Source organism: Pongo pygmaeus, chromosome 15, assembly GCF_028885625.2.
Source record: "Pongo pygmaeus isolate AG05252 chromosome 15, NHGRI_mPonPyg2-v2.0_pri, whole genome shotgun sequence".
NCBI classification, from domain to species: Eukaryota; Metazoa; Chordata; class Mammalia; order Primates; family Hominidae; genus Pongo; species Pongo pygmaeus.
Window position 1 is genome coordinate 84,621,505 of NC_072388.2, and position 26,865 is coordinate 84,648,369.

A 26,865-nucleotide genomic window follows, 5' to 3' on the forward strand; every position below is an offset into this window, starting at 1 on the left:
ACTCCTGACCTCTAGTGATCCACCCGCCTCGGCCTCCCAAAATGCTAGGATTACAGGCATGAACCACCTTGCCCAACTGATAAATGATTATTGAATGAGTGAATGAACAGATGAATGGATGGATGGATTTTTATTTAATTGTGGTAAATCTGTTGAATTAGTAATTCTAGCAATATTCGTGAGTTAAGTCATAATGTTTCTTAAAGTTTTTGTGTTTTTTCCACCCTGAAAATATGCTTAAAAGATGACATTCTTCAGCAATGTTTCTGTTTATTCAGGAAGTATGCACGACCCTTCTCTTCTTGGAGGCAGGTCCGCTCGTCATGTGAAGAGCCTCTGCCCTCAACAGGCCCACGCAAACATTTGCCAGCGTCCTGAGCAAGAACATGGGAAGAGGCCTGCTTTAGATCTGATTGCTCAAAAGTTACAAATCTCATTAGCAAGTTGTTTAAAAAGTGTAGGCACTTTGCCTATTGTGACCCATCTGGCTTTCAGAATGTCCTGGAAGGCCAGGCAGGTTTGACCTTAGAATTCTCAAACTCTACCAGATACAGAACAGAAAGTGGCAGTGCAGGAATAACTGGTCCAAAGTCTCTTCCTTTCCCACTGAGGTTCTGTCCTGAAACCCAAGAGGCTTTGCACACACACACCCCAGCTCTGCACTCCTCCTCCCCAATCTGAACAAGCTTAGAAGTGTCATAACCTCAGGAGGACAGACCCAGTGGAGAGGTCCTCCAGGGCCCTGTGAGAAAGTTGGAGACAGGAAATTCTGGAATTTGGGTACCCAAGATGGAGCCTAGAAGGAGCAATACAGGCTTTGGATGGTCATATCCCTTTGACCCTGTGCGTTCCTTACCCTGATAGGAGGGGCGTTGGTTGTAGGTCTAAGGTTGGTACTGTGGTCAATTTTAGCTTTTTCAGGAACTCTCACTGGTTTTGAGATTATTCCCGTATTCTGAATTCCCTGCAGAATGGTCAAGAGAGTTGGGGAGATAGAACATTTGGAGAAAACACTAGAGTCAGAGCTTAGCCACCTGCACAGGTAGTTAATGGAGGTGGCTGTTTCACTGGGAATTTGTTTCATTTAGTCTTGACCCTAAATACCTAGTTTCTGCACCTGTGAGTCCCCCCAAAAGACAAAGTAACTCCTTTAGGGGACTTGGATCTAGAAACACATGAATAGATTTCAGGAAGAACCAGAGCATGAGTGGGCACCTGCATGCCTTAAATGGGGCCTGCCCTCTGCAGTGAGCCATGAGCTGGGGGGGCAGCCCCGACCTCTATTCTCAGGTGAGGCAGGGTCACCCCTCATGAATGACACAGCCCAGGCAGACTTCTAGAAACGTGTCAAACTCTATTGCACTAGTAACTTTTTTATTGCTAGGGTCACTAAAAGCCACTTTTTCAAATTATCAGAGGTTGTTTGCCAGGCTGTGCACAGAACTTCAGAAGAAGGAAAAAAGCCAATGGTTTTCTTCACCACACATAGAATAATTTATAGGTAGGGACCAATTTACTTGCTAGGGAACAGCGGGTGGCCTGTGTCTTCCCCAGTGGAAGGGACATTATGCTAAGCAGGGTGGCAGGCTTCAGTGCTCATGATAGAAGTCAAGAGACCCTTCTAATTAATTACGTGGCTGTCTTTACCCAGCATGGGTTCCTCACTTTCTCATCAAAGCCCTTGTTTAGTCAAAGCTGTATTTCTTTTGTTTATTTATTATTTATACTTCCTCTCTTTCTAAAGAGAATTTGAGACAGCTGGAAAAAATAGTGTGTGGGGATGTTTGCGACAAGAGACTCTCTGAAATGGGACATTTGAAGAGAGAATTCTGACAGAAGTTCAGAGCATACTTTTCTTCTCCAGGCTCTTGTTCTTGATAAAATTTCCTGTTCTACTTCATCATTACTTCTCAAGAACTTCTTTCAGCTCTTTATTGGGTAGATCCAGGTAACATCTTTGATCTTTACCTTCTCACCATACCTTCCCTGCAGGCTTTTCATTGCCATGAGAATAGAATCTAAATGGCTTACCAAAGCCATAAAGATTTGCCTGCTTAAGTCCATTAAAACTCTTCGCCCTATTTCTGCACTTTGCCTTCTCATTTCTCATAAAATGAGAAATGAGACACACCTGTCTTTCAGTTCCTGCCAGAGCTAAGGCTCTCCCTTCCTTGTATCCTTGTGCCTGCTCTTGCCTAGACCTGGACTTACTTATTGGCCTCTCTTCTCCTGAGCACCATCATTCTGCACCCTGAATCCCCCATCCTTAGCAACTCCTCATTCTTTAGGAATCCCATTTTCTAAGTTGCCATCTGTGACCGCCATATTTAAATCTACCTGACACACACCATTATCATCCTCTATGACACTTCTTTATTTCCTTCATGACATTGCTTACAATTTTATCATTTCTAATCTCAAGTTTTATAGTTTTAATTAAATTTTTTTGAGACAGAGTGTCACTTTGTTGCCCAGGCTGGAGTGCAGTGGTGCAATCTCGGCTCACTGCATCTTCCGCCTGCTGGGCTCAAGTGAATCTCCTGCGTCAGCTTCCAAAGTAGCTGGGATTACAGGCACCTGGCACCACACCCAGCTAGTTTTTGTATTTTTAGTAGAGACAGGGTTTCACCATGTTGGCCAGGCTGGTCTCGAACTCCTGACCTCAGACGATCCACCTGCCTTGGCCTCCCAAATTGCTGGGATTATAGGCCATCTTGTTTTCTAAACATAGCACCTTCCTGACTGTAGGGACTTTATCTGTCTTGCTCACCTGTGCATCACACGGGCCTCCTGCTTCATCAGACACACAGTGGCCACTCAATAATTGTCTGATGAATAAATGCATGAGAAATACTAGTTTTAAAGAAAAGGTCTGATACACTTCACTTGGTTTGGAATGTTTACCAAAAACCTTTGCTTTTCTAGAGAGGGTTGCAGGCTAATCCAAAAGAATTGGTTTATAATTATGAAATTTTAAAAAGCGTCAGAGAACCAAACAAGGAAAGATTTTTGAGGAAATGGAGGTTCATCAGGGAAGCACAACACGTGAAGTTGTTGCCCACTCACATGTCTTTTTCCTTGACCTGTTTCTAGAATATGTTGTCTCAGACAGCTGACCTGTCTTGGAGATGTAGTACTTTATAAGAGGAACCAGGTATGATCCTCCCAAGGACCAGGGCCTGCAGTCCAGTCAAGCTTGGGAGTGTAGCTAAGGGAGGAATGAATAACCCACTCTCATTTCAAGCATGGGATTCTCTCATCACTCTCACTGTTTTAAATCTTCTTTATCATCACAGATTTTACATTATTCCCTTATGTATGAATGTTATTTTTATTGACCATAGAAGATTGGAACCTTTTTCTGGAAAAACGTCACGTAGTTGAGTCAAGGATGAAAAGTCAATCAAAACTACCTTTTCATGTTGAGGGAGAGAAAGAGAGAGAGAGAAAGCGCGCGCGCGCGTGTGTGTGTGTGTGTGTGTGTGTGTGTGTGTGTGTGTGTGTGTGTGTGTATTGGGACCACCTTTCAGCTGTGTTGCCTCCCTCTGGTGGCCATTATATGCACATGGCCTGGGTGACATGGACTGAGTCAGAATGTAACTTACTTTTCAAAAAAAACCTAAGTCATTGTGTGCTCCTGAGTTTTTAAAATTATTATTGGTGGGAGCTCTTTAAAAAAAAAAAAAAAAACAGTTAAGTGGTTGAAATTGATTAGCACTATGAAAATGTGAGCTTTTTGCCTTTGGGGTAGAGTTTGAAAGCTGCCATGGGCCTCAATGAAAGCAGCATTCTGATTGTGTATAAACCTGTAAAAAGATCTGCCTATATGTTCAAATTCTTCTGTGTTTGGAGAACACATCTCAGAATTCATTCACATGATCAAGGCCACCAGCATAGATTATTTTAAAGGTAGCTTTTAGAACTTGCTGTGTATTTTCAATATTCTCCTTTGAATTATTCCTTAAGAGTATTGTGCAACCACCCTGGATATGATACTGAGGCAGCTTATCTGGGTTTTATTTTAAGCTTTAGAATGGCTTGATTTGATCTTAACCCATTTCTAGTCATGTTCTTGGGGAGGGTGGGGGGGGGGGGAAATGTCCTTGAGAGAAGGAGAGGATCAAGGATAATAAGCAATACTAATTTTTCTTCTGTTTCTTATCCCCTCTTGTTCCTCAAATCCAGAAATAGTCTCCTGAACATAGCCTGACACCTCAGCATGACAGGTGTTCTGAAGATGAGAAGGCACATTGTAAAAACCTATTTATTCAGTGAGGAAATTTTATACCATTTACATTCAGAGCCATCTCTATGATACCAAAATAGGCTTAAGCAATGAATTTTTCATTTTTTAGACTCAAAACCAGGTAACTCACCTGGAAATACACACTATGTAATTTCATTTCATGGGCCTAATCAATATCTTCGACCGAAATGTGTATTCCTCTTGTGAAGGAGACGTAAGATTTTCTGTTTTGTTATGCATATTACATATGTGCAATATTAGGGTAGGGAAGTAGGCCATGTTTATATTTTTGGATTCAGTTTATTTTTTTCATAAGCTTTTTATAGCTCTCATTGGCCTATTTTATGTTGATTCTAACTGTGTGGAATGGTAAAGTAGTATGCAATTAAAGTTCAGTTGAACTGTCACATTGAATTTATATAAACATTTAAAATATATTGTTATTATATAAGCAAAAATTCATATTTTGTTGTTATAGATCACAAATACTTACTTGATTTCAGGTCACAACCATCATTGAACTCAATTATTAGGTATAGACATGCCTCTCAACAAACTAAGTATGTTATAATGTTTCTGAGTGACCCTATTTCTGCAGTACTAAAAGTCAATAAGAGCATGGAATTTGCTGTTATTTGGTAAAACAAATATAGTGCTGTAGTAATTGCAACTATTTCCTAGTTGCATGTTCTATGCCTTTTACAAAGATCATCTAGTTTCTTTATGCCCAGGGACTATTCATCCATCGCTCTATCTATCCCTCAATCTTTCCAGATAGCTTTAGGTAGCTTAAAACTCTTGAAAGCTATTCTGAAATATTATCTCACTGATTCCTTATGGGACCTCAGATTGAAGATGTCAAAGAGTATTTGCAGACTGCCTTTTCAAACAAAGTAATCATCTGAAGGTCATTCTTTGACTCGTTCATTTGTGCTACAAACAGATCTTGAATGCCTGCCACATACTGCTGTAGGCTCTGGGGAAATAACGGTGAGTGAAAGCAGACCAGCCTGTCTGCCTAGAGCTTACAGAGAAGCAGGACAGAGGTTAGGAGCAGGCCCTGCAGCCCATCCCTGAGTTCAAGTCCTAGCCCTGTCACTTAACTCACTGATCAACTTCATAAATGTCTGCACATATTTTCAGGATTGATGGATGAAAGATGTATATGTATATTACCAAAGGAAAGAACTGTGATCAATGAATGAACAAGGAAAGTAAAAGTTGATGGATTCAGTACAACCAACTCTCTACCAAATTAGGGACAAATGCTCCCCAGCACAGGAGCTTTTGTTGTTGTTTAAAGCTAATCTTAGGAATGACCAACATAAAGAGTGTGTGTTTTCCACATGTTAGGTAATGTTCTAAGTGATTTACAGCCCTCTAACAACCGTGAAATATTAATACTATTATTTTCTCCATTTTATATGAATTAACCGGGACATAGAGAAGTGACATAGTGTGCCCAAGTTAACACAACTGGTAAGTGGGAAAAGCTGTTCAGGTCCTCTGTCTCCAGAGCCCAGCTCTTGCTCATAACACCTTTTCTACCTCTCTTAAACCAATTTATTGAGTGCCTAATTGGTACTCTTAGTCACTTTACATGATTTATATCTAATCCTCCCAACAATTTCCTAAGCACAGCTGATTATCCCCTTTGAGATTAAAAAAAAGTAAAATTCAGAGAGGTTAAGTCAGGTGCCCTTTGTCATGCTGTTAGGGAGTGGAAGCGCTGAGATAAGAAACTAAATTCTGACTGACTCCAAACCCTCAACTCTTTCCACAACATCAGATCAGACCCAGAAGAGAGAAGGACCAGTTGTTTCAATTCCCTGAAAGCAATTCCTGATAGGGAGCGGCTGGGTGGTCAAACCTTAGTGAATAATCATCAGCCCCACTTGGGAAAGTTGACAAATTGCACCTGACCCACCTCCTTTGCAGACCTGTTAAACCACAATCTGCAGGGGTGGGGCCCAGAAACCTTCATTTCTCATCACTTTCCCCTAGTGTTTTTAATGACCCTCAGGTTTGGGGAACCACTGTACCAAGTGATTAGGGGGAAAAATTTTTCCCAAAGGTTAGAGTCTAAGAAATCAGTTATTTTCTCTGAAACATAAGTTGGTTGGTATCTGTTTGAACAAGTGAATGAATATTATGAATGAACTGAATTATATTCCTTTGAAATGGATTGAAAGTGTATAGACATTCTCTATAGAAGATCCATCTGTTATGGACCATATACTTTTATATCTTATTAGTACTCTCTCAATTTATTTGCCTCCTGAAATTCTGCTCTACCAGCTTCCCTTTACTACTGGGGACCAGCTACCCAACCAGTTGCTATCAGGAATAGCTTTCAGAGCATCAAGACAGTTGGCTATTCTTCTAGATCCAACCACCATGCAGGCAGTAGTTGACGTGGAAAGAGGCCACCCAGTCCTGCAGTTCCAGATTTTAAAGGGAGCCAGGGATGATCAGTGGGATCTCCCTCCTAGTGGGCTGAGAGAGGCGGGTAGCAGTAGTGGAAGTGTCTTCAAGTTCATGCATTTGAATTTATAACACTGGTTATTTGTTCTCAAGTTACCCCCATTACTCCAACCAATTGGAAACCATGTGACAACAACGCTTCAAATGTATTAGAATATTTTGTGTTTGCCAAGAGCATAGCTTTTCCTTTTTGGTCTGATTTTAATGTTTTCAATTTTAGACTGACTGGAGCCTGGAAATGGTCAACTGTTTAAACGAAGTGTTTCTTTTCTTTTCTTCCCTCCTCCCCTCCCTCTCTCCTTCTTTCTCCTTTCCCTTGTTTCTTTCTCTTTGTCTCAGTAAAGAGAAATATCTGCCTAATGATCAACTTCCGGGGACTTGGTTGAAGTTTAGTGAATGAGATAGAAAAATTGTTTCAGGCTACAGGGTGGCTATTGATATATGTTTCCCTAAATTCCTTTGCTAATCCCCACACCTTGGTCAGGACTCTCCTGATTATTGTGCAAACAGTATTTAAAACCTATAGTTAAGATTGTGGAATTGTTCCTAAAATCTACACATTGCTTTAGTGTTTCCAGATTTGTAGTGTAGTTAGGCCTGTGGATTATGTACCTACCTGTGTCTGATTTTTGGCATGAACTGCTTAACTCCAGAAGCTATAAGTCAGATATGACCCTGGGAAACTTTTCTAAGAGAATTCCTCTTCAGTATAGCTTTTTCATTGTATCACTTCATGTGCTGTGCTGCCTTGCCACAATTCAGCCAGTGCTGAAACCATTAAGATTTTATTAGGTTTGTCCTTGTCATTCTGTTATGCGATTGGCAATGCTTATTGACAATTCTTATTTTCTGTGCTATGATTTTTATAGTCTTAGTTTATTAAGTGCTCCTGGAATACAGGCTCCTGGAATTAATTAGAAAAAGAAAAAACCTTCTTAGGCAGCACTAGGAGAGAAACACTGAGCAGAAAGCTATAGCATGACTTATGTGCTTTGAGTCTCAGTTCCCATGAAAAGAGTTAAATTACAATAAAGTAGCCTGGAATAGCTGCTGCTTTTACTGTCATCTTTAAGAGACTGGCAAGGCTGGGTTCTTGCTGCCCCCAAAGAGCATTTTTTTTGCATGTTGATTTATAAGCTATGGTCTCCTTTAAATGAAAATTTCTGTTTTTACCTAGCACCTGCCATTAAGCCATTCTTTATAATTTCTAGTTTCCTGGAGAGGAAGCAACATATTCAATACAGTATTCACACAAACAGGGAAATATTTAAAAGACAAAAAAAAAAACCCTTTTCCTTTTGATATTTGAAATTCATCTTGTAAAGCAATTATTTTTATCACCAACATTTAGGCTTATAGGTGAAATGCCCAATGATTTTGAAACATGAGTTTGTTTAATATCTTCTAGAAGCATGACTACCTCAGTGAGAAGCGGACAGAGAGTTGGGAGAAAGTATTGTGCAGTTAACGTTTTTTTCCTTCTCTCTCTGAGCTGGGATTCATCTCTGGCTTCACATTACAAGCAGCTTGTATCTGTGTGCAGAACTTACATTTCGTCCCTGGCTTGGGCCTCTCTATCCTTCTGATTTTCACAGAGCCATCCTTTCCCTGCAGTGTTTTTCCTGATACCTCATGGGCTAGGGTAGAACTCTTTACACAGGACCACGATTACCTGATGCTCTAGGGTTAAGAACTCTTTACATAGAACCCTAATTCCCCGCCTACTCATTTTTCTCCCCTCACTGAACTTTTAAGCCTCATGAGCCAAAAACTACATCAGCTCTGTATACAGCTGTATCCTCGTTCTAGTGCTCAATAAGTATTGGTTCAATAAATGAATGGAAAGTATATTACATTTTCATGCTTTTCAATGTCCATGGGAGAAGCATTTTTAGGTTATGTTGTTTATTAGAAATTTATCTTAATTTTCTCTAGAAAATTATGGCAATAATGCCAACTTTCTAAAGCACTTGTAAGAAGGTGTGTGTAGATCATCGGTTCTCAACAGGGGCCGATTTTCCCACTCCAGGGGACATATATATGGCAACATCTGGAGACGTTTTTGGATGCACACCACAGCCCCACAGCACAGAATTATCTGGCACAAAATGTCAGTAGTGCTTAGGCTGAGAAACTGGGGTAGTTGGAAGTGCATAAAGCTTGGCAGGTCAAAGCTGAATTTATTTTGTTCTACACAGTGGAATTCAGCTCTTTGGATATCATTAATAATAACTATTACATAGAGAATAATCAGCATTATTATGTTCTTGCCATGTACAGACATAAGCTTTTCACAAGTATTATTTTATTTAACCCTGTCAACTGTGCTGTGAGTTAGGAACTATTATTATCATTTTTCAGATAAGGAGACTAAGACTTGAAAAGAGAAATGTGTACTCAAGATCCTGCTGCTACTTGGTGATAGAAGCAGGATGAGAACTCGGGATCTATGCTTGGTGACCATTATACATTCTTTCTCTGTCAATATGGTCCCCAACTTAAAGTCTAAAAGGATCGCTACCTTCATTATTCAGTAGGAACCACAGCTGGAAATGCAAAGAAAATTAAATTTAAAAGTTTAAATTTAGAAAATCATTATGGCCTAGGTGGTTGTAATGTTACCAATATGTATACTGATTGAAACAAAAATACGGTGCATTCACTGATAGGTGTAAGCTGCTGTTGATACATGGAACAGAACAAATCTGCTATATGCTGTTATTTTGTGGGATTCCCAAGAAGGTCAAAGAAAGCTCTGAGAGTTTGTTTTCATTCAAAATTGAACTTGTCATAGCCGATCAACACATTGCGGTCTAGATGGGACTTTTCTCCTATTAAGGTGTATGAACAGTGACAGTTTGCCACATGTAATCTTATTAGGAGCTTTCTTCAGAACCACATCATCTTCTTATATAATTACAAAAGAGCCACTCATGAGTAAAATATGCCTGCAAGAGAGCAAGGCCCGGGGGCAAAGGGTTGGCTGGTGGGGGCCTGTTCTCTCCTTGCAGAGGACACAGTTCAGGAAATGGAAAATTTACGATTTGGATGCATAGTAATAGTTTCTAGGCCCATCCCTGAGTACTTGGTTTACTCCCAGTATTAAAGTCCTTGAGGCTGATAGTTGATGAACTCTAAGCAAACACCATCATCCTCAAGTATTGATTTGTTTCTTAGCCCCTAACACTTGGCCTATAAGACAATGTAGAAGTATCTATTCTTTTTACATATGAACTTAGAGACCCTGGTGCTGCTGTTTTTCTCCCTTAGGACATTCTCTTCAGTGGTCGCTTCTATCATACTTTGAAGATTCCAGCAGAATACTCAAAAACATTACATTTTATTCTTTAGTCTCACTTTCCTAGCTCTTGTGGAAGTAATTATTAATAGCACCAAACAGTTTTTTATTCTTAAATGTTTTACAAAAGTGGGCTCCTGTGATGACAAGTAACTCTTTAAGGTCCTACTAGGCATTAGTACTTGCCATCCAGATAAACATTTTCTGTTAAGGCCAAGTGTCATACATAGTCATTGCACTGCTCCACCCAAAATATGTAATTTACATATAAGATGTTATTTGAGACTGTCTCCTGGGGACAAAAGTGATTAGTATGCCTTATGCCTTAACTCTTCTCAAAAGAGTCATGTAACATGCTCTTGCATCTATTTTACATTTAATAAATTAAAACATGAATGATTAAATAAGATGTTCATGATGCTTCACAAATTTGAATGCGCCCATCCCAGGCTCTCGCTAACATTCTGGGCCTGAGGTTTAGCTTTTCTACCATCTTGCCAGGTTAGGCTCATGCTGCTGGACCAAGGACCACACTTGAGTACCAAGATGTTAGGGAACATTAAGATGGTTTGAAACCTGAGCTAAGGATGCCATCAGGCTGATAGCATTGAACTCATTTTTCCTATGCCACCTCAGTTATATAAATTATTCTTTAAGTTTATAGAGAGGTTTCTTTTGGAAGGAATGGCATCCTTCTCAGCAGCAAAATGTATATTAGGTTTTGTAAAAAATTAAATAATGCTTGACTTTTTTTTTTTTTTCTTTTTGAGACAGGGTCTTGCTCTGTCACCCAGGCTGGACTGCAACAGCATGATCTTGGCTCACCTCCGCCTCCCAGGCTCTGGCAATCCTCCCACCTCAGCCTTCAGAGTGGCAGAGACTACAGGCTCACACCACCACGCCTGGCTAATTTTTCTAATTTTTAATGGAAATGGGGTTTCACTATGTTGCCCAAGCTGGTCTCGAACTCCTGGGCTCAAGCTATATGCCTGCCTCAGCCTCCCAAAGTGCTGGGATTACAGGTGTAAGCCACCACGTGAAATCAAGCCCGGCCATGCTTGATTTTTAATAAAGCATCATATCTGTCTATTTTACCTGAAAAAAGATCCCCTCCCACCCACCTTATATTTCCTAAACAATAAAAAATGAATTTTACCATTTCTGGTCATCAAAGGCATTTTTTAGATGGCTTACAATCTTTTAAATTATAGAACACATTTGCAACATCCTTGACACTTAAATAACATTTCCAGTGTTCTTTTTTTCTTTTTTAATTATATTTCTAAAGATAGCTAAGGGAACAATTTCAAATAGTTCCTCTGTGCTTTTAGATGTAAGTTGTTTCAATCTCCATGTATTGGTGAGAATTAAGAGACTCGCAGTTTGCCGTGTCCTGTCATGTTAGCTTATTTTGCAGGGAAATCAAATCTGGCACCTTTCAATTACCTTCTTTACCTCTCTAATCTAAAAACAGATGGAATACATTCTGGAGCAAGAAGGCAAGATTACTATCTGTGGATTGCCTTGACTTCCTCAACTGTGTCTTCTGTCATTTCAAAATTTGCTAAAAGACCTCTTATAAAAGCAGGAAAGCACAAAGGGAAGGAAGGTGGTGCTGTTGAAAAATAATTTACCCCTAGTCGTGAGCTTGGCAACTCTTCAAGGGATCACAATGGTGTATCTCATCTGGACCTAGAGGTCTCGAAGGAGGAGATAAGTGGAAATGTTTTGTGGGCTGGAGCTTAGTCATTCTCCTTGGTGACTCGAGGTGCAAACTATTTTGGGGGAAGATAAAGAGAAAGGGAGACAAGAAGTGGGAAAGAAAAAAGTCTCTCTGCCTTCATACATGCTTCTGTTCACTACGTTTATACTACTTTTTTTTTCTTTGAAAAATTTTTTCTTTGAATTTCTTTTTTTTCTTTGAATGATTGTTTTAAATCATGTGGTGATGTGGTCATGACATATGTTAGGTAACAAAAAGAAAAATCATGATTCCAATTCTGTTAAGTATATGTGTAGAAAAAAGGAAAGTAAGCAAATCGATCAGTTATCTCTGAGTGATAATATAATGAATAATCTTTATCACCTTCATACTGTATTCTTTATATTTTATTCTCTAAAATTTTCCATTAAGCATGAATAAGCTTTTGTATCAGAGTTTTAAAATACATTTTAAAAGGAAATGGCAACTTAATCAGCTACAGTTTTTTAATAACATTGTATATGAAAGTTCACATATAGTAAATGTATTTGGAAATATAATACATTTGGCATAAGTTTTCTGGAAGGATGCATCTTTTTAAGTGACTTTATTTGTCTCCATGTTGCATTTTTAAATATATAACTCTGCAGGGCTTCACATTTTCCCCTTCACTTTTGCTAGCTGTTAGTCATCACCTCTACCTTGAAACTAGTCTATGACCAGTAGGATTTGTAGATAATTATCATTAACTGATTGAGTGGATTCAGCAGTGTGCCTGTTGTAATTAAGTGTTTGGATATGCAAATAGATAAAGAATAGATAAAAGAGAAGGTACTGATTGGGATGTTAAATTCACAATATGATGGTTGATAGTGACAGGTGATAGCATGATGTCCTTCTGAAGATACTACATTAATTATTTCTTGAATACCTTTTCAACTAAGTTACTGTTATTTGAAATTCCACTTAATGCCAACCCTGGCCTCGCAACATTTCATCCCAATCTTATTGTTTTTGAAAGGCTCAGGGTCATATTTGGCACTTCTTTCATTACTTCCCTTAAGTGACCATTTCCTCTTTTCTTTCCTACAACAGATTGCAGATTGAGCTTAACCAAGAAGTTCGTAGGCTAATCAAGGCTGGCTTGACCTACAAAAGAAGAAGAGAGTTCTGCCTGCCCACTTGGGCTTGTGTTGACACGGCTGATAACTTGCCATCACCTGTTGCCAGTGTGGAAAAATTCTCCCTGTTGAATTTTTTGCACATGGAGGACAGCAGCAAAGAGGGCAACACAGGCTGATAAGACCAGAGACAGCAGGGAGATTATTTTACCATACGCCCTCAGGACGTTCCCTCTAGCTGGAGTTCTGGACTTTAACAGAACCCCATCCAGTCATTTTGATTTTGCTATCTGTTTATTTTTTTTTCTTTTTCTTTTTCCCACCACATTGTATTTTATTTCTTTACTTCAGAAATGGGCCTACAGACCACAAAGTGGCCCAGCCATGGGGCTTTTTTCCTGAAGTCTTGGCTTATCATTTCCCTGGGGCTCTACTCACAGGTGTCCAAACTCCTGGCTTGCCCTAGCGTGTGCCGCTGCGACAGGAACTTTGTCTACTGTAATGAGCGAAGCTTGACCTCAGTGCCTCTTGGGATCCCGGAGGGCGTAACCGTACTCTACCTCCACAACAACCAAATTAATAATGCTGGATTTCCTGCAGAACTGCACAATGTACAGTCCGTGCATACGGTCTACCTGTACGGCAACCAACTGGACGAATTCCCCATGAACCTTCCCAAGAATGTCAGAGTTCTCCATTTGCAGGAAAACAATATTCAGACCATTTCACGGGCTGCTCTTGCCCAGCTCTTGAAGCTTGAAGAGCTGCACCTGGATGACAACTCCATATCCACAGTGGGGGTGGAAGACGGGGCCTTCCGGGAGGCTATTAGCCTCAAATTGTTGTTTTTGTCTAAGAATCACCTGAGCAGTGTGCCTGTTGGGCTTCCTGTGGACTTGCAAGAGCTGAGAGTGGATGAAAATCGAATTGCTGTCATATCCGACATGGCCTTCCAGAATCTCACGAGCTTGGAGCGTCTTATTGTGGACGGGAACCTCTTGACCAACAAGGGTATCGCTGAGGGCACCTTCAGCCATCTTACCAAGCTCAAGGAATTTTCAATTGTACGTAATTCGCTGTCCCACCCTCCTCCCGATCTCCCAGGTACGCATCTGATCAGGCTCTATTTGCAGGACAACCAGATAAACCACATTCCTTTGACAGCCTTCTCAAATCTGCGTAAGCTGGAACGGCTGGATATATCCAACAACCAACTGCGGATGCTGACTCGAGGGGTTTTTGATAATCTCTCCAACCTGAAGCAGCTCACTGCTCGGAATAACCCTTGGTTTTGTGACTGCAGTATTAAATGGGTCACGGAATGGCTCAAATATATCCCTTCATCTCTCAACGTGCGGGGTTTCATGTGCCAAGGTCCTGAACAAGTCCGGGGGATGGCCGTCAGGGAATTAAATATGAATCTTTTGTCCTGTCCCACCACGACCCCCGGCCTGCCTCTCTTCACCCCAGCCCCAAGTACAGCTTCTCCGACCACTCAGCCTCCCACCCTCTCTATTCCAAACCCTAGCAGAAGCTACACGCCTCCAACTCCTACCACATCGAAACTTCCCACGATTCCTGACTGGGATGGCAGAGAAAGAGGGACCCCACCTATTTCTGAACGGATCCAGCTCTCTATCCATTTTGTGAATGATACCTCCATTCAAGTCAGCTGGCTGTCTCTCTTCACCGTGATGGCATACAAACTCACATGGGTGAAAATGGGCCACAGTTTAGTAGGGGGCATCGTTCAGGAGCGCATAGTCAGCGGTGAGAAGCAACACCTGAGCCTGGTTAACCTGGAGCCCCGATCCACCTATCGGATTTGTTTAGTGCCACTGGATGCTTTTAACTACCGCGCGGTAGAAGACACCATTTGTTCAGAGGCCACCACCCATGCCTCCTATCTGAACAACGGCAGCAACACAGCGTCCAGCCATGAGCAGACGACGTCCCACAGCATGGGCTCCCCCTTTCTGCTGGCGGGCTTGATCGGGGGCGCGGTGATATTTGTGCTGGTGGTCTTGCTCAGCGTGTTTTGCTGGCACATGCACAAAAAGGGGCGCTACACCTCCCAGAAGTGGAAATACAACCGGGGCCGGCGGAAAGATGATTATTGCGAGGCAGGCACCAAGAAGGACAACTCCATCCTGGAGATGACAGAAACCAGTTTTCAGATCGTCTCCTTAAATAACGATCAACTCCTTAAAGGAGATTTCAGACTGCAGCCCATTTACACCCCAAATGGGGGCATTAATTACACAGACTGCCATATCCCCAACAACATGCGATACTGCAACAGCAGCGTGCCAGACCTGGAGCACTGCCATACGTGACAGCCAGAGGCCCAGCGTTATCAAGGCGGACACAATTAGACTGTTGAGAACACACTCGTGTGTGAGCATAAAAGACACGCAGATTACATTTGATAAATGTTACACAGATGCATTTGTGCATTTGAATACTCTGTAATTTATACGGTGTACTATATAATGGGATTTAAAAAAAGTGCTATCTTTTCTATTTCAAGTTAATTACAAACAGTTTTGTAACTCTTTGCTTTTTAAATCTTAAAAAAAAAATAGTTGCTGAAGTACTGTACAGGGTTGTACAATGAGAACCCAATGCCAAGGCAAAAAGAACGAGTGATTCTTCCTTAGGATACACATCAACCACTTTGCTGTTGAAGCTGTCAGAATAAATTCCTGGTGGTCAGATGAAAGGGCAGATTAAATGGACTCATCAGGGTAAGAGGAATAATGTGGGTAAAACAAGAAATGGCCCAGATAGTTTCGCACCATTCCTATACCTCCAGGTCCGGAAGACAGGTAAAAAATTCTATAATGTAAGAATGGAGGTAGTTACCCTGATTTGACCCTGTGTGGGAAATGCTGAAAGCACCAGGAGGAAGCCAGTTCCCGTGAGATAAGTTAACCCGGCCTGACAGAATCAAGAAAATTGAGATGAGATTTGAAAGGACCCAAAAATGCAGGGGTTGGCTTTCTGACTGGGAACTTAAAAATCACTCTTCCCGCTTCCCTGGTCCTTTGTGATAACAGAGTTAGAGATTTGAGTCTGATTTCAGTCATCTTCAGGGACCAGTCTGATGTTGTAGCAAGAAGACTCCCTTTAAAAGTGTTACTGTTCAAATCATATGTCAGGTTGAATCACATTCAACAGAGATATATTCTAGAATACTTTTTTAGAAGAGGCTAATAAAATAAAGGGAAGAATTATATTGAATGGAATTATTTTTGATAATGAGAATTATTTGGGTAGATTCACTGAGGCTATGTCAACATGATATTTAGACCAACAGGTGATCAATGTTTGGAAAATACAACAATGACTTATTTAAAAATTACCCTTACTGCTATTTAGACAAAAACAACTGATCAGTGGTTCTGTTATGTCAGCTGACTTTGTTAGTATCATGTTGAAATAGCTTGAAGTAATATCTTTTATCCCCTTGCAAATTCTTGTCTTCCAATCATCTCCCATATATTTTCATAATTTGTTGTTTATGACACCTTTGTTTTTCTCCCTCTGTTCAGTATTTCAAGGAAAATTATGGATGCCAGTCTTGGCTGCACAAAATATCCATTATGTACTTACACATTTTAAAATGCATACTAATTTTCACTGCTAATAATTCTGTAAGGACACATCAAAGCTGGCCAAAATAATGAATTTTTTTAAAAAGCAATACCTGGTTTCCACCTTGGACTGACTTTGATCCTGTTCCACTTTTGAAATTTTATTTGTTCCTTTTCCATCGTGGATGTTCCTCTACTTTGGCAATTGTGGAGGGCTAATCAATCTTATGTTAGCAGGACAACCGATGAAAAACAAGTCAGAGAGTTCCCCTAATCCTGGCAGAGCAGGGCATAGAAAAGAGAGGATGTCCATGCTTAATTCTAGATACTTTTGAGGCAACATCTTCAGAAAACACATAATTTAATCTTTGCCATCCTTAGATAGAGAAGGGCTATGGATCACATACATTATCAAAAACTACTCCCTTGGGAAAAAATATCTTTTGAAAATCAAATTTAAACATTTCATTCTGCGCTGCATATTTTTTTTACCATTGGCCATTATTATAGGGACCCATGAAGTAAATGTCACAATCATCTTACTAGCTCTCTCTCTCTCTCAGCAAAATAAAACTGTGATGTGTCTTCTTTGTAAAAGTTTAGGTATAAAATGCTATGCAACTTTTTCTTTATAGTAAGAGCTTTATTTTCTTTAATAATATAGCCCAACTTATATGTTTTAATCTCCCTTGTCCCTCAGAATAAGCAGAAAATATAACTGCAGCTGTATGTCGTAGACACAAGAATTGAAACTGTGCAGTCAGTAGAGCTGAACTTAGCTATGAATTAATTTAAATTAATTCTAAATTGACTCTGGTTTCCATTTTAGTCTATTAGCTAGAGGGTTTTGGCTGTTGCTTTTTTTAAAGTTAGGTCCACACAGTGAAGGGAAAAGAGTCTGTGAAGGTGATCAGTGTAGCAGTAAGACATCTAAAATCAAGAAAATGACATGGGGGCTTTGTGTACTTAGCTGGATAATTCCCTTCTACTGTCCTCTTCCCCTTGGCTGTGTAGATAAAATTGTGCATTCAAATGATGGTACTTTGACTTTTGAGGGTTTTTATTTCTGTTATTCACAAAATAATCATTCTCATTTATGTATATTGTATGTTTAACCCCCAGTGGGATTTCTGGCTGCTGAAACCACTTTGGGCCAGGAAGAACAAGGATGAAGAGGTTCCTGTCATTTCTTATGGGGTTCACAGAATTATTTGGGGCTTAAATGGTACAATGGAGACAGTCATGTGCAATGCTTAAGATGGTCTGACAGGGTCCCTTTTGCTGGAGGTGTTCCTGAAGAGATTGAACCTAGTAACAGGCTTTATTTTCATCTTGTGTAAAACATGGCAAAGACTGCTAAGATTAAAATCCGTCTCCCATTTGTTACAGCCTCACCTGCACCAGGATAGAAAGCACATGATGGAATCTGTGATGTCTAATGTGTCTTATGAAAATTGCCAAACAACTGTCCCTGGGGATTCTGCTTTGATTGGCATTTTTAGTCATGGGAATGTATTTTTGCTGATATATACCTGCTCTATGTTTGGGCCTCTCTTGCTGTCATTATGATGTATTTTGAGATGATTAGTCAAGAGTCAAGGTTGAGAGTACAGGCCAAGACCATGGAAAAAAAGCCGTGCTCACTGGCCAATGAAGAGCTTGATGCTGCCTGGCCAAATGAGGTGATTCAGATAGAAGCTGATCCCATTCAGAGCTTAGTAAATGTCACTGTACAGAAGACATTGAAAAGGAAGAGGCATAGTCATGAACAAAAGGATATACTGACAGTTATCTATAGCCAGGGTAGCTGTTAATACCTGCTTGTTTGGGGAGATATGTTTGATTATAGAGAGACTCTGGGCTACCCTCAAACACCATCAGATGCGTTAGCCGCCCACTGCATGGGACACTCGCAGGCAGATACAAGGAATGTATCCCCTGCCTATTTTCCTTATGTAACAAATGGAAAACATTCTCCCCTGTGAGAAATAATGCAATTTCTAATTATCTGGATGTTCGTTGAAAATATATTAGACATTCTCCCTGAGGTTAAAAACAAAAAGTATAATGTGACCAGTCTGGTAAAAAGTATTAATGAAGTAGCTAATATTACAGCTTCATTTTCTACTAGCACCTATCATAATGGTCTTAGTCATTTCACACAAATCAGAACTTCCTTCCCCACCAGGGAGGACAACATCTTCATGCTGTGATCGAAGCATCCATTCAGAACACGAGGCAATATTGTAGTCCACAGGGAATGGATGCTTCACTTGATCGCCGGACCTCGGCTGCAGAGGCCATCGCAGCTTTTGAAAAGTGAAGTGGTTAATTTCCATTGGCGTCTTTACTTATAGCATTTTTCTCTAACCTATAACAAGGAGACGTTACATTTTACTTTAGAACATGAGAATAGCTGTTTTGCTCACGACTTACCATTCCAGCTGCATGGGAAAGCAAAGCAGAAAACAGTGCCCCAAATGGAAAAAAGATACTCACACAGAACAAAACAGTTCTTGGTCTTGTTCTTGGTCTTGTCAAACCTTGCCTGATGCTCTTTCTAAAGTCAAAATACGAATGCTAAGAAGGCATAACCTACATCTTTCTCTGATTTCTTCAGCAGGGTCAAAAGACAGTTACTAGCAATGGGGAATGCTTGTCACTGTGGAGAAAGAGTTTTGTATATGTCTGATACCGTTGTTATAACAAAACAAATTTTTTTACTATAGTTTTTTGTTTTCTACCTGCACACCCACCAGAAGAGCACAAAGCAAGGCCATTGCAACAGGCATTTTAAAATTATTATCAAACATGCACATGCTTTTACACACACACACACACACACGGGGGCATTTGTAAAGGTGTGCCTGGAATGTAAGATTTATAACGTTTAAGGCAAGGTGAAGGCATTCCCAAGTGTGTGTCGCTCATAGGACTAGTGTATATTCACTGAAAGTTAACCTGATGATTTGTTATTGTTTGAACCATATGCTGATTTGCTTCTGGTTTCTGTTTAGTGTGTTCTCTCTGATAAGGGGCTGAAAGATTCTGCATCACACATCCTCTGAGACCTACCATGTTGCACACTTTGTTAATGACAAACTTCACTCTACACTATACAGTACCTTGTTGATATATTCAGTAAAGTCTTATTTTAAAAGAAAACCACATTGTGTTTATCTGAGTAAGTTCATTGGGATACAGTCAATACTTGTGCAGTTAATGTAGAAGAAATGACGCAGGAGGGCAGGAGTAAAAGAGGTAATAGGATTTTCGTATTCTCCTATCATGAATATGACTTGCATTTCTAAAGGCCATTTGATCCTTTTTGTGTGAGGAGTTTATGTGAAATCCTTATGTTCTTTTAAATTTCCCAACTAAATTGTGTGTTCCTACGAATACCTTTTAGGTATGCACACATACACAGAGCATCTTATTTTATACTGGTGAAATCTATGTTGTTTAGGATATAGATAATGTCATTGTATTTATCCTATCAGAATAGTCTTTTCCCCTATTTCAAAATAGATGCTATTGGCTTTATTTTTTATTTTTTAATTTTTTCTAAACATGGTCTCACCATGTTGCCTAGGCTGGTCTCAAACTCCTGGATGCAAGCAATCATCCCGCCTCGATCACCCAAATTGCTGGGATTACAGGCATAAGACACCATGCCCAGCCACACTATTGGTTTTAAATGTCAGATTTCTTTAAGAACTCTCATAGTACTTTTCTGCCTCACAATTTATAGAACATCTGTCCATCCTTTCAATAGGCACTCAAGGAAATGTATCTATTCATATGCTCAACTTCAATTCTGATTAGTCTCGTATGATTTTTCAGAACCCCCTTTTGCTAACCCCTCTTGGTCATTTCATTAATAATGTATTTGACAGAGATTGAATTAGGAAACAAATTTATGACATTTCAGTTAACCAGTAGTATCTGTTTGTAGAATCTCTGTTGGAACATTGACTATGAAAGACAGTGCTAACAAGCAATTCATATTACGTTTGGGGATTTTATATAAAGTAACATCCATGCTATTCTTGGGTACTTTTGCCAAGAGTTACAGACCTTATTCTATGCAGACTAAACCATTAGTCAAAAAATACCATTCATTCAAAATAAGTCATTAATGTCCTCCTACTGTGTTCCAAACACTAGGCTGAGTTCAGAGGCCTCACAGAACAGTGAAATGCGTTCTTAGCCAAATCAGGCAAATCTTCTCCCTCACTATGTCCCTGAAGAAATCTCTTCATCTGATATATTTACTATTCATCTACTTTCTACAGCACTATGTTAGGGTCTTCTGGGGATTCAGAGAAAAATGTCTGTGAGCCATTAAGAAACTCACAGATCAGGTAATAAATAAACACTTTTTCTAATGCATTCCAGTGTCTCAGAGCCTGTGTAATCACTTTATACTACTTCATTAAATTGACAGGACATCTAAGGTGACAAAAGAGATGTTTCTACTTGTTGGTAAGGTTGATGCAACTGTCATATATTAGATGATCTTGGTTTTTAATAGATGCAGCAATGAGAGAGTACATTGTTAAAGTCAGAACTTAATTTGAATTAAATTTTCAAGTTTCCACCAAGTATTTGAAAACTTAGAAATTGTATTTGGTAATTACACATGCAGCCATTTAAATTTTTATTAAGCACCACAATGGAAATCAATCTAAACGAGTAATAATGGCACCTGACAATTACTAACAACCTTTGTTTATATAAGACCTTGTGCAAATTGTGTGATAACGTATGTTTGCATTTCGTCTTTAAAATAACCCTGTAAGGTGCATTATTTTAATTTTTAGATTTTAAAACTGAACTTCAAGAGAAGTTAAGTGATTAGTCTATAGCTGCAAATCCTGTAAATGGCAGAGTCAGGACTTACCACTGAGCATGACTCCATGGACTCTTAATTGTTTTCCTGCCTCTTAATAAATTGACCATCCTTGAGACTGACTAGCCTTCAGATTTTTCATGATGGAGCTATCATAACTTCTCAGTGGATACATATATTATTATTTATGGCAAATAAAGGGAACATTTTAGAAGCCTCAAAATTCTTGTCTTTTAAAGCCCTTGGTCATCCATTCCTATTTTTTATAAAAATTCTGTTTGTGATTATTTGATGGCTGCACATTTATCTGATCTGAAAGTTTCAGATGGAATCAAGATATGTGTGTACCCATAGGGTGAGCTGAAAGAGCTACTAAAAGGTCTTCAGTTGGGTTATTTTTAGCAATGAATTTGTTTCATACTTGAGATGTTGCTCTAAGTATTTTGTAGATTCCGCTGAAAAAGCACATATGTCACAATCTATTAGGGCATTAGTAAACTGGCTTCTGAATTTATGCTCTTTTTTTTTCCATAACATAGATAAAAATGTGTGCTTTAGGGGATATTATATAAGTTTTATTTTCATTGGCTCTACTGAAAGTTAAGGATACAAAAGTTTTTAATGGTAATAACCCAAACTATATGTCATTTTAGCACACACATACCAACGAGTGATCATATCTGTCTTTTTTTTTTTTTTTTTTTGGTATGAAGTCTAAACTAGACGAAAACCTCAATATATCCTTAGGGGAATTCTTATTACTTCAATGACATAATAAACCTCAGTATTGGGTCACTCTTTTCCTAATATAAAACTATGCTGGCTCAGAAAATCTTCTAAACTCCCTAGTTGGGATAGGATGGGCCTTTGTTGGTTTAGTTTTGATTTCATTCAGCAAATATATACCGAGGCCTGGTAAGTTCTGGTGCAGAATAAGAATGTTTTCCAGGAGAGTTCAATTTTGCTCATCAAAAATCTTTCTTGGAAGCTGCTGGTTTTTAACCATCAGCCTGGGCTCTTTCTGCCTCTTTGCTTTTTTTGAGCAGAATGTGGCCAGGCTGGTCTCAAACTCCTGATCTCAGGTGATCCACCCACCTAGGCCTCCCAAAGTGCTGGGATTACAGGCATGAGCCACACCGCTGCATTTAAATAATCAGCCTAGGATTCTGCTAGTTCCAGCAGTAGAGTGGCCTCTCAAATGTGTTTTCTCCTCTCGGTTCCCTGACTCTGATTGGTTAAGACCCTTCCTTTAGTCTGTTTATAATTTAGCCTTTCCAACACATTGAAGGACAAAGGGTAATGATAATCTATAAGGAATGCCTGAGTGTGATACTGTAGTGCTTGCAAAACATGCATTTTTATTGCTCGCAAGATAGAATTCAAACTCTTTGTGTGACTTATGTATCCTGCTACATGTTGCTCCCTGACATTCCTTACCAATATTGCATCCTCCTTCATTACATGCTCTAGATTATATATATATATAATTACATATATAATCTAGATTTTATATATATATATATAATTATATATATATGAAATGAGCAAACAAAATGCTTTCAGTTTATCTTCCGGGGATCTCAAGCTCCTTCAAACCACTATATATGTGCCCAAGGTCTTTCATCCTATGACATTCCCCTTTGCCTGATGACATATTTGTCCTTTAAGATGCAAGTCAAAGGCCTCTCTTCCAAAGCTGCTGGAATCACACCTGCCAATTATCTGACCCCTTTGTGCAGTTAATATAACTTTAAAATACTTTTCTTTTTAGCACCTATATATTGTAATTTTTTGTGAGTCTGCTTCATGCCTATACAATGGGGCCCCTGGAAACAGAAAACATATTCTGTAAATTGTTGTATCTCGTCCAGTGTTAAGAGCCATGCCCAGGCCCTGGTAGTTGCCCAGCTACAGGGGAAGAGCCACTCTGTCAGTAGCTTATGGCCAGATGGCTCTTTTATTAATAGCCCCAGAAAGAGCTGTGGAGTTCTGACTTGTGCAAAATTAGCCTTGCTCAAACACCACAGTATGCATTTTACAAGAACAAACAAACATATATATTTTCCTTAAAATCTCTTGATTACTCATCAACATTTTTAAAAGAAATTTTGTTTTTATGATTATTTGGTGGCCATGCATCCGATTTGAAAGCTTTAGATGGAGTCAGCATGTCTACATTCATAGGGTGTGCTGAGATAACAATTAAAAAGATCTGAAGAACATCTTTTTATTTTATTTTATTTTTTTGAGTTGGAGTCTCACTCTATCACCAGGTTGGAGTGCAGTGGCACAAGCTTGGCTCACTGCAACCTCTGCTTCCCGGGTTCAAGCAATTCTCCTGCCTCAGCCTCCTGCGTAGCTGGGACTACAGGCGTGTGCACCATGCCTGGCTGATTTTTTGTATTTTTAGTAGAGATGGGTTTTGCCACAGGCCAGGCTGGTCTTGAACTCCTGACCTCAGGTGATCCACCCACCTAGGCCTCCCAAAGTGCTGGGATTACAGGTGTGAGCCACTGCGCCCAGCCAAGAACATCCTTTTTGTATATTACAGACAAACTCAAAACTGAACCAGCTTGCAGAAAAGCATACAAAGAGGTATCTTTAAAAATCACCTTAAGGCCAGGCGGGGTGGCTCACACCTGTAATCCCAGCACTTTGGGAGGCCGAGGTGGGCAGATCATGAGGTCAAGAAATCAAGACCATCCTGGCCAACATGGTGAAACCCTGTCTCTACTAAACATACAAAAAATTAGCCGGGCTTGGTGGTGCGTGCCTGTAGTCTCAGCTACTCAGGAGGCTGAGGCAGGAGAATTGCTTGAACCCAGGAGGTGGAGGTTGCATTGAGCCGAGATCCTGCCATTGCACTCCAGCCTGGTGACAGAGTGAGACTCAAAAAAAAAAAAAAAAAAAAAAAAAAATTCACCTTGCAACAAAATATCGCCATCATGAAAAGTCCACAAAGCACAAGTAGATACAAAGTTAAACGTTTCGACAGTCTGCTAGTCAAAATGAATTCTTCACATGTGAAAAGCAGAGATTTTTTTTCCATTTGCATTAGCAAAATTAAAAAAGACAGTCATTGTTCACTGTGTCATATCCCATATAAAAATAGAGCATATATCATTTAAAGGTTCACATTGTGCTATCTTGGTTATTGCCATGAGAATAGTCTTTCCTAGAAATGATATGCTCTTAAAGAAGGGAGTGGAGAGTGGTAGTTATTAGAAATCAGTTTGAAATCAAGCTGACTTACTTTGGAATCCTGCTTCAACCACTGACCTGCCAACTGGCCTTGGCAATAACTTGCACTTTACGGTTATCAGTGTACTTTTCCTAAAATGGGGACAATGATGTCTAACACATATGGTGGTTGTCAGAATTAAAGGCATGTATAGTAGTTGACAGAGTATCTGGTACTGAGTATACATTGAATAAATGACATGAAACACCGTGTGTTTTTCATGCAGATGTAATTCACAAGCACATGGTGACAAATTGCCACCTTTTTATGATGAAAATCAAATTTCTTGTGTATTGGGGTAAGAATTACATGTAGAGATGATCTATTTAAAGGTAATTAGCATACAGAATTCCTCATAACACTCAATAATTTGCACAGCCGTTATCAAGATGAGTCTGTCAGAAAGGTTTTCATTATTCTGTATTCTTTCTGGGGGAAAAAGTTGGGAAGATGAGGTGCCACGGGATAACGCACAACTATGGCAGGCCTTTTTTCTCATGGTGAGTGGGATCATTGAACAACATTGTTGAACAGAAAGAGAACAGACTTCTTTATAATGTAGCATATATTCTATCTGGTTGGTAGAGTACACATAGATGTGGTTATTGCTGAAAATTAATTCAGAATATGTGGATGTCAAAAGAGCCCCAGGAATGAGCATTCGGAAGGCATTGGAAATGAAAATACCAAAAACAAAATCAAGATAAGCTGAGCACAGTGGCTCGTGCCTATAATCGCAGTACTTGGGAGGACAAGGTGGGAGGATTGCTTGAGGTCAGGATTTCCAGACCAGCCTGGGCAATGCAGTGAGACCCCATCTCTAAAACAAAATAAAATAAAAATTAGCCAGGTGTGGTGGCATATGCCTATAGTCCCAGCTACTTGGGAGGCTGAAGCAGGAGGGTCACTTGAGCCCAGGAGATCAAGGTTACATTGAGCTCTGATTGTGCTACTGCACTCCAGCTTAGGCAACTGAGCAAGACCCTGTCTCAAAAACAATAGAAAACAAAACAAAAAGTAATAAATTTCTGATATTCTCTTTCCGAAATCTATAATTTCTAGTAAGACACAGTTTTATTTGATGCTAGTACACCACCAATTACGGCATCTAAATCCACACTTGGTTTGCTGATAGTGGGGATGGTAGCAGTCACATGGAAGAATATTTTAATGTCTCTGCAATGCAGGTGCAGTAGTCTACCACCTGTCATGCAGTTACTTTTTGCAATCCATATCATTATTAAGTTTGTAACCTGGTTGTTATTAACAGGCATGCATCCTCTTCAGCTGGGTCATGTTGTTTTCTTCCTGTACACTTTGTGGTAGTTAATAGTCTCAAAGCAATTCACTCACTATGGTCTGTATTAGCATTATTTTCCTTTCTATTTATGTCTTTCCTTGCTCAATAAATGCAGAAGTTCAGATATTTGATGATGGGGGAAATATACTTTCTCAGTCCTTGACTGCATGACTTCATTGGTTTCAGGACAGTTATTTGGCAAGTATCAATGGGTACTGGCATTCCTGTGGTCTACTGCCAGTCTCTATTCTGTTTGGACTAGTGTCTGTTTTGATTGGTAGGCCTCAGCTATCCTATTGTTAAGTATTTTACATATCTGCCCTCATTAGTTGGAATACAGCATGCTTTACTAGTGTATCTGAAGTAAGGAGGAAGCAGGAAGTGAGCTGTTTTGTAATGGAGGCCAATTATATCTAATAGAGAGCAACAATGTCTGTAAGGCTGTAGCCTATTGGATGGGAAGCTATATTATGAAAACATGATGAATCTTTTAAATTCTGAGTCCAATGCTGTCTACAGCTAAACTCAAATCCTGGCTCATACTAACCTTGGTCCTTGGGCATGTTTATGCTTCAATTTTCTCATCTGTACATGGGTTAAAAACAACACCCACCTCAACAGTAACCATACTGCACAGTGCCTGACACATATAAAATGCTCAATAAATGTCAGCTACTTTCTGAAAATGTATGGAATTAATGTGCAAAAAGTTGGACTATATAACTCAAATCTCCTTTATATCTTGGATAAGAATACTTCTCCCTCTGGCTTGTTTCTTATAGTCAAAAGCACAGAAATTGAGTTGATCTCCCAAGTTATTTTGACCCTTAAATTCTGTTTTACGCTTGTTCATTTTCTATGTAGTTTAGATTTAGTTCATTGGACTGATTTGTGTTCTGTGTGCTTTTAAAATTCAGGAAGATGCGAATAGGATAGATAAAGAAAACATATAAACACTCAGTTTCATTGACTTAAGTATAAAGACTAACATGTTTATCATTAGTTATAATAACCTTAAACTTGAT

The 26,865-nt window shown here is 39.5% G+C and overlaps 1 protein-coding gene across 5 annotated transcripts in view; it reads left to right on the forward strand.

The window, feature by feature from the left end:
- The window catches only part of FLRT2 (fibronectin leucine rich transmembrane protein 2), a 101,911-nt gene extending 82,299 nt beyond the window's left edge, over positions 1-19,612 (forward strand). For all 5 annotated transcript variants that reach the window (XM_063651955.1, XM_063651952.1, XM_054448361.2 and 2 more), the window contains one exon: positions 12,826-19,612. In XM_063651955.1, the coding sequence (XP_063508025.1) occupies positions 13,205-15,187 (1,983 nt within the window). In that variant the 5' untranslated portion in view covers positions 12,826-13,204 and the 3' untranslated portion in view covers positions 15,188-19,612. The remainder of the gene's footprint in view (positions 1-12,825) is intronic.
- The last annotated feature ends 7,253 nt before the right edge of the window (positions 19,613-26,865 follow it).